The sequence below is a fragment of the Festucalex cinctus genome, chromosome 20, assembly GCF_051991245.1.
Source record: "Festucalex cinctus isolate MCC-2025b chromosome 20, RoL_Fcin_1.0, whole genome shotgun sequence".
Taxonomy (NCBI): Eukaryota; Metazoa; Chordata; class Actinopteri; order Syngnathiformes; family Syngnathidae; genus Festucalex; species Festucalex cinctus.
This window is the reverse complement of record NC_135430.1, coordinates 8,218,486-8,227,206: the sequence shown is the minus strand read 5'-3', so window position 1 is coordinate 8,227,206 and position 8,721 is coordinate 8,218,486. Positions and strand designations below refer to the sequence as shown.

General features: G+C 35.7%; 1 protein-coding gene across 2 annotated transcripts; it reads left to right on the top strand.

The window, feature by feature from the left end:
• The first annotated feature begins 1,844 nt into the window (after nucleotides 1-1,844).
• On the top strand, nucleotides 1,845-8,105 carry LOC144009149 (inositol monophosphatase 1-like). 2 transcript variants are annotated; one of them, XM_077508701.1, is made up of 9 exons: nucleotides 1,845-2,392; nucleotides 2,694-2,777; nucleotides 2,859-2,998; nucleotides 4,098-4,202; nucleotides 5,742-5,787; nucleotides 5,871-5,979; nucleotides 6,056-6,164; nucleotides 7,615-7,766; nucleotides 7,882-8,105. In XM_077508701.1, exons 2-9 carry the CDS (start codon nucleotides 2,703-2,705, stop codon nucleotides 8,007-8,009), a joined length of 864 nt encoding a protein of 287 aa, XP_077364827.1. In that variant the 5' UTR covers nucleotides 1,845-2,392; nucleotides 2,694-2,702; the 3' UTR covers nucleotides 8,010-8,105. The 2 variants fall into 2 exon arrangements, with proteins under 2 accessions (XP_077364827.1, XP_077364826.1); XM_077508700.1 differs by lacking the exon at nucleotides 1,845-2,392 and adding an exon at nucleotides 2,592-2,615.
• The last annotated feature ends 616 nt before the right edge of the window (nucleotides 8,106-8,721 follow it).

Below are 8,721 nucleotides of genomic sequence, written 5' to 3'. Positions count from 1 at the left end.
AAATAAAACCGCATCAGCATACCGGTAGTCTCCTTAACAAAACAGTTAGCTTCATATGCTAAGCATATCACACATGTTCACAAATACAAACAATTGCTAACATTTTGCATAGTTTAGCTCTGTTCGGGCCCCATCTGAACTGTAGTTTTGACAATAAACTTATGTTAAACATTCTTGAGATGCGCATCTGTGAGCGCCGCCTTGCTAAAAATGCAATGCTACCCTATCATTAACCTTGTTAGCTATATATGGTAAACTATGCTAACTATGTTAGTTTATCCCCATTTAGACGTTTTTAATCCGCATAATTAGACAGTTACAGGAGAGGAAGCTACATTGGAACATTCTAGAAAGGGGAAGGAGCACGTGAGCTCAACCTTGCGCGGATGCTACCACGTCAGCCACCTCCTGTTGTTAAATAATACATCTAGTTTGTGCCTCGACGGGGGTGAGAGAAAAGGGAGAAGCCCGCTCATCTCTCAGGAGCTGACCTTGACCGACGTCTCGGCCTCAATTACAGCTGTGAATCCCGGGAGGCTGCCGTCCAAATCATCCGTCATTTCCGATCAATTATTCATGGCGGGGACAGCAAGACGGATGTATTTGTTTTGCCCGTCGCCCTATTACCTCGATAGAACTTTTCTGAAATCCTTTACAATTGCTCGAATTTCTAGAAAGTTCTGCCGGCACTGAGCGAAGTGACCGACCGGACAAGACTGACTGGACAGTCGCCAACAGGCTAATAAGCTATTGTGGCGATAAATGCTCACTAAACTAGCCTAACAGTTGCAATAGTTGGCTGAGTTTTTGGAACAAAAATTGTAAATGCTAACCTAGTCTAGCCAGCTAACATACAGTATCTAAGCTAACAAGAAATGTTCCACAACAGTTAGCATACAGTAGTTTCAAACTACTACTAGTTTCAAAGTACTAATTTGCTCACTAAACATGCTAAAATGAAACATGAAATTAGAAATATAGTTAACTGTTTTTTTGTAAAACCAAAGCGATACTATTCCTAGCCTAACGGTTGAAATCGGCTGAGCTTTCAGAACAAAAATTGCACATGCTAATCTGCCCTAGCCAGTCAACATACAGTATTTATCTAAGCTAAAAATTGCACATGCTAAACAAGCCTAGCCAGAATAGCATACAGTATTTAAGCAAACAAGAAATGTTCCGCAACAGTTAGCATACAATAGTTTCAAACTACTACTAGTTTTAAAGTACTAATTTGCTCACAAAACATGCTAAAATGAAACATGAAATTTGAAATATAGGTATGTTTTTTTTTGTTTTTTTTTAAAACAAAGTGATACTATTCCTAGCCTAACAGATTAAATAAAATTGCACAAGCTAACATAGCCAAGCCATCCAACATAGTGTTTAAGCTAACACCTTTATAATATTCCGCAACAGTTAACATACAGTAGCTTCAAACTACTACTGGTTTCAAACGATTAACTTGCTCACTAAACATGCAAAAATGAAACAAGGAATTCTAAATATATTTAAGTGTTTTTTTTCCTTCTAAAAAAAAAAAAGAAAAAAAGAAAAAAAAAAAGCAATACTATTCCGATGAAAAGGTAAGGGGCCACCCGGACCAGAATTTCATGTTTTTCATGAGCACACACCCACCCCTCGAACATATATACAGACATACATTCAATATATGCATGCTTGTGCATATGCAATTATGCATATTAACATTGCTTGGCGGTCTGGATCGCGCTTGGTAACTGCAAACATAATTTATTTATTTTTTATTTTTTATTTTTTTTTTATTTTTTTTTTTTCCCACTCTCACATTTCACCGTTTGCATTTGCTACCAAATCAGCAGAACTGGCTCGCCCGATGTGACTTCATACTTGAGTTGCATTCAGGGACTTTCGTCTACCGGCGGCTCCCCCGACTAGACGAGCTGCAACACTCGCGCCTGTCATGTCACCTGGCAGAAGAGTTGAGTTATATGAAGGCGTTTTTGTCATATTTTGACTTCACTCGTGTAAAGTGTCGTTGCAATGCAAGCAAAAGTCTCCAGCTTGTTTGTTTTCCTCTAAATTCATCTGCTTTTAATTTGATTTCAATCCACGTGTGCAGATTGCCTCGCAAACCTGCCAAAACGTGCACACTTAGCCCCATGATTCAGTGGAAAATTTTCCACTGGCTTACATTTAAATGTGGCATCATGTTCTTGCATGTTGTCCTGAAGAGCGTGTTTTTTTTTTCTCTCTTTTGCGAGTGAGTGAGGCGGTGCTAGTACTTTTCCTACTTTGACAGCGCTTCAGAGTGACCCACCCTCCTATTAAGGCATTTTAACTTTGCTTTTGCATAAGAGGCTGCACCACCAGTCAGCAACGTCTCATCCCCGCTCTTCCATCCCTTCTTGAGGTAAGGTGCTTGTTGTGTCGCCTCGGAGTTAAATAGTTCAAATCTATTGCAGATGTTATCCTGTCTTTTTATTCGCTCGGCGCTGCAAAAGGAAGGCGGTTTGCCCCAGGATGTTCGTAACACAAGTCATTCTTTTCATACAGCCAGCTCGGCGGCTGGCTGAAAGAGAGAGAGAGAGGGAAAAAAAACAAAAAACTCCCGCCCTCCGGGCCTTCCCCGAATGTTGAGTTTCTTCCTCCTCTTGCACGGCTTGCGGTTGCTTTTACACATCAAAACACACTTGCTTTGTGTGTGTGCACAGGTGAAGAAAATGCAGCAGGCGAAGGACGACCCGTGGCAGGAGGCGTACGATTTTGCTGTGGAAGTTGCGAGGAAAGCTGGTGAGGTACGTTTGAAAAGAACTCGGGGAGGGGGGTCACGCTTATGATGTCATCAAATGGGGGTTGAGTCATTGTTGTTGTCGCAGGTAATTCGCAAAGCCGGCGAGTGCGAAATTAAGGTGTGCACAAAGAGCTCCACCGTGGACCTGGTCACCAAAACGGACGAGAGGGTGGAGAAGATCATCATCGGGTGCCTCAAAGAAAAATTTGGACCCGACACTTACAGGTGAGCCGTCTGCGTTGCCAACTTGGCTGCGTCTGATACGGCTGCGCTACGATTGGCTGATAATTGCGCTACGACGACGGTGACCGCAACTGTTGCAACTCCACTACAACAATGCTACATCGAATAATCGCGTAACCCGCCAAAAAATTTGTTACTATATATTTTGTCCACTAAGGTTGCATGTGTTGAATTGAGTGGCTATATCTACTCATTATTTATGTTCTGTTCACAATTATGCATTCTTAAACACTGACAAAATTAGCTTATTAGCCTAGCTTAGCAGTCGCAATGAGCATTAGCATTTAAAGACTAACTACCATTTAGTTCACACATGAATCATTGTATTTACAAGAGTTCATTTGGGTGGATAAGGATGAGCATTATTAAACACCAACACAATTCGCCAAGGCTAAACGGTTAGCAGTCGCGATTAGCATTAGCGTGTTAGCGATTACCATTTAAGATATAAACTAACTGCTATTTAGTTCACACATACATCATTGTATCGACATGAGTTGAGTTGTGTGGATGACTGATAATTATTATTCATATCTACTAATTATCTTCTGTGTGTGAACACCAACACAGGATATGACTACTAATTATGTATTATTATTCACAACTACTACTTATATTCTGTGTGTGAGCACCAACACAATTAGCCTACGCTAAATGTTTAGCTATCGCGATTAGCATTAGCGAGCTAGCGATTACATTTACTTTACTAAATTATCTTATGTGCATGAGCATTAGTAAACACCAACAAAATTAGCCCATGCTAAACGGTTAGCAAACGTGATTAGCGTTAATGCTATCATTTAATCTTAATAAATGCTGACCACCATTTAGTTCACACATGCATCATTATATCTGCATTACACATGTAATTGTGTCTTAAAAGTCACTAAAAGACGATGCTTTGACAATAGTCGACAAGTAAAAGAGCACAGCTGCCTGTTAGCTACTTGTGTTTGTGGTTGACCTATTTTTATCCATCTCAGGGCGTGGCCATTTTGCCACTTGCCCCCTAGCCCAGAATGCATATTTGAAAATAACTTTTTTTTTTTTTTTTTTGCTTCATTTCGTTTTCGTTTTTCAGCTTCATTGGCGAGGAGTCGGTGGCACAGGGCAAACCGTGCATTTTGACTGACAAACCCACGTGGATCATCGACCCGGTGGATGGAACCACCAACTTTGTCCATGGGTAAGACTTGTACTTGCAACCCGAAAAGTACTGCAGCATTTGTATTGTACTGAACTCGTTTGCATATGGGGGTGGGGACAATCCCATTGCTCTACCTTTAGAGGACATCGACTCAAATGCTAGAAAGTATCGGGTTGTTATGAAGGCTGTTGATAGCTACCAGCTACGATATTCAAGGGGGGGGGGGGGGGAAACAAAAAAACAAAACACCGCCGTATAGTCCTCCTCACCAGTATTTGATGCTACAATGAAATTTTAAATTTTATTTTAAGTAGTAGTGGTATCGGTCTGAAAAAAACAAAAGATGTATTGAACATACCTAGTATTATTAATCATTAACATAATTTTTAATTAAATTAAATGGCAAACTTTTATGTAAATGTATTTTTATGATCATACATTTTTATATTTATACAATTGCAAACATATGTAAATTGATTTTTATGACTACATTTTTGACATTTTATTTTAATTTGATTTAAATCAATTAAAGGGGAAAACATTTTTAAAATGTTTAATTAAAAATTGCATACTTATGTAAGTATAGTTTTATGATTTTTGATATTTTATTTTTATTTATAATCCAATTAAGGGGAAAAAACTTCTTTAAAAAAAATTTCATTAAATTAGAAAAAAATCTGATTGTACATTTTTATATTTGATCTATTTATAAGTCAAAAGAAAAACATGTATTTTTTATTAAATTAAACAAACTTATGTAAATTGATTTTATGACTACATTTTTGATATTTTATTTTAATTTGATTTAAGTCAATTAAAGGGGAAAAACATTTTTAAAACATTTAATTAAATAAAAAAATGGCATACTTATGTAAATGTAGTTTTATGATTGTACATTTTTGACATTTTAATTCTCTTTATAAGCCAATTAAGGGAAAAACTTTTTTAAACAAAATGTAATTAAATTGGAAAAAAAATTATATGTGTGTGTATATGTGTGTGTGTATATATATATATATATATATATATATATATATATATATATATATATATATATATATATATATATATATATATATATATATGAGAGAGAGAGAACATTTTTATATTTGATTTATTTATAAGTCAAAGGAAAAAAAAACATTTACTTTTTTATTAAATTAAATCATTGCAAACTTATGTAAATGTATATTTATGACTACATTTTTGACATTTTATTTAAGTCCAAGGGGAAAAACATTTTTAAACAAAATTTCATTAAATTAGAATTAAAAAATAATAATCTGATTGTACTTTTTTTGTTTTTTACATTATTATTTTTTTATTTATGAGTCAATTAAAGTGAAAAAAACATGTATTTATTTTTTTTAATTGTTATATTCTGATGATGCAAATTTTTTAACCAGATGAACAGATCAATTTTCATCAGTGCGAGTTTGGCCACCATGTTGTGCAATAGCGCCCTCTACTGTCGAGGGAAATGAACATCATGTGACCAAATCAAAAATGTTTATTATATCGATTGTTATGATGATGATGATGATGATCTTCTTTATCCGTCTGAATTCCCATCGGCAGGTTCCCATTCGTGGCCGTGTCGATCGCCTTTGCGGTCGAAAAGAAGGTGAGTCCACGCAAGAAATTGTCTCCTCGCGCTCTTGTTGCCTTCTAATTTAAAAAAAAAAAAAATTCTTCTCAATGCCGCAGTTAGAGTTTGGCGTGGTGTACAGCTGCTTGGAGGACAAGATGTACAAAGCCAGAAAAGGGAAAGGAGCTTTCTGCAATGACGAGCGCCTCCAGGTGTCGGACGTGCAAGGTAGCACCTCCGCCGGCGTTTTTTCCGGGCATTTCCCCGAAGACGGGTTCACTTATCGTCCCGCTTTTCTCGGCAGACATCCACAAGTCCATCATCATCTCCGAGCACGGGACGGACAGGAGCCCCGAAAAGGTCACCAAGATCTTCTCCACCATGCAAAGGATCCTGTGCATCCCCGTGCACGGGTGAGTACGTGCTTGCCGATGCCCTCCAGTGCCAATTGAAAATGTCCGCAAACAACACGAGCCAATCGAATTTATCTTTTTGAATTAATTTGAACCAATTTGTTTTTTTAATGTAACATATTTATTTTGTGCTTAGATGCCCTTTTACACTTGTTCATTGTGTGCAACAAATCCACTACCGACTTTCTTCTGGTTTCTGATTGGCTAGAAAATGCTTTACTTTTCTGGCATTTTTAATAATTTATTGCAGTTTTTGTTGCTATTTTTTTTAAATATAACTTTACTTTTTGAATTTTTAAATTCCTAATTTCAGTATCTAATTTTTTTACATGTAATTTTACATTTTTTAACATTTTCCTCACCATTTTAATTCAGTTTTTCAAATACATTTTCAATTTTGTATTTGTACTTACCTAATTTTCATTCATTTTCCATTGAAAAAAATCTTTTTTATTTTTAATTTATTGGTGTATATTTTTTTTGTTGTTTAAAACATTTCATTTATAAAATAATTTACTATTTATTTTACCGCTTATAATAAACCTATTTCAGAAATTCTGGTTTCTGATTGGCTAATTAGCTGCAAAAGCTGTCCAGTCGCCTTCATTTGTATTTAGTTTAAATATAATTTATTCATTTTTATTTGCTGGTATTTTTAGTTCATTTTACAATTATTATTTTTTTCATGTTGAAATTTTTAAAGGATTGATTATTAATGTAGCCGACATTTAATGACTCTTTACTTTGATTTCATTTGTTTTTTTAAATGCATAATTTAAATTTTTGAATTTCATTATTTGCTTTTTAATTTTTTATAAAAATTGGTAATTAATGTAACCTATTTTTTTTCTTTCTTTCTTTAGCTTTATTGCATTTTTTTAAGTTTAAATGCAGAATTAAATTTGGGCAATTAAAATATATTTTTAAAAATATATATTTTAATTTCAAATTTACTTCCTTTTTTTAATTTTATTTTTTTTCAATTCACCATTACCAGTGTGATTTTTTTTTTTTTTTCTGGGGAAAAAACTTAATAATAAAAAAATTATAAAATAATATATATATGTATATATATATATATATATATATATATATATATATATATATATATATATATATATATATATATATTTATTTATTTTAATTTGCTGTAAGACATGCATCTGTGAAAAACAACAAACAACTTCCTGTACCTTATCACATTTAAGGATTATAGCACCACCTGCAGGCCTGGCTCCAGGTTTTTTTTTTTTTTTGTCTTCTTTTCAGAGCTAAAAGGGGTCTTGACTGATACATAGGGTGACTGAGAAAATAATTGAGACATTTTAGAATATAAATCAATAAAAATAAAGCCTGAAGCTGGTTAAACTTAGGGCCGTATCGTTTTATTTTTTATGGTTGGCCATAGACAATTATTTGCACTAACGACGAGCCCCGTCCGTGCCCGCAGGCTGCGCGGCTCGGGCACGGCCGCCACCAACATGTGCCTGGTGGCGTGCGGCGCGGTGGAGGCCTTCTTCGAGATCGGCATCCACTGCTGGGACATCGCGGCGGGGGCCGTGATCGTGAGGGAAGCCGGTGGGATGCTGCTGGACGTGGACGGTGCGTACGCATGGCGAACGGGGGACTTTTCTGATAGATTGAGACTTTTGCTTAAAAAAAAAAAAAATCAAAAATAAATAAGAAAATCTGTAAAGATATTTTGTGCAAAATTTAGGGGGTCCGTTCGACTTGATGTCCCGGAGGATGGTGTCTGCAAACAACAAGATTATCGCCGAACGGATCATTAAGGAAATTGAAACATTCTCCGTGGAGAGGGACGACGCCGTGGTCTGCAAGAAGTGAGGGGATCCTTGCACACCATATTATTATTATTTTTTACACACACACATCTGCTTATCTTCTACATTTCCCCACCAATAAAACGACTGCAACAATCAACCACTAGTGGGCGTCTTCTTCATTAATTAAGAAACATTTGAGACTCATTTTGGATGGGACAACCTAAATGTTGTGAATGACCTCTCCAAAGGAAAAACTGTCATAAAAGTACCAGGGCACTGGCATATAAACAGCATCAAGACTAATTGTACATCATTACAGCAATTATTTGGAAAATAAATACATAAATAAATAAATAAAATCACATTCAGAGGGAAAAAAACGACTAAATTATGAGTTGAATGAAAAAAGAACATTACTTTTTTTCCTCACATTTTTCTCTATTTTAATGTATTTAATTTTGTTTATGAATAGGATATTCTCCTATTTTGTTCACATACTGTAACATTTATGAAAGAAATATGTATATAAGTTCAGTGCTTCATCAATCAAGTGCGTTCTTGCGTATTCCTTCAGTTTCCAAATCTAGAAAGCTTATTTTCACGCTCATGCCTGTGCTCAACATGACCACCAGAGGTCAGTAATGCACCAGCGATGAGTTACTGAGAGTCGTTTAAACGCTCATCATAACAGACAAGGGAATTATGAGCACCGGTGTGCTTGTTTACCTCATCACGCAGGCAATGTGCTTGTTAAATTCCAGTCTACGTTTCTT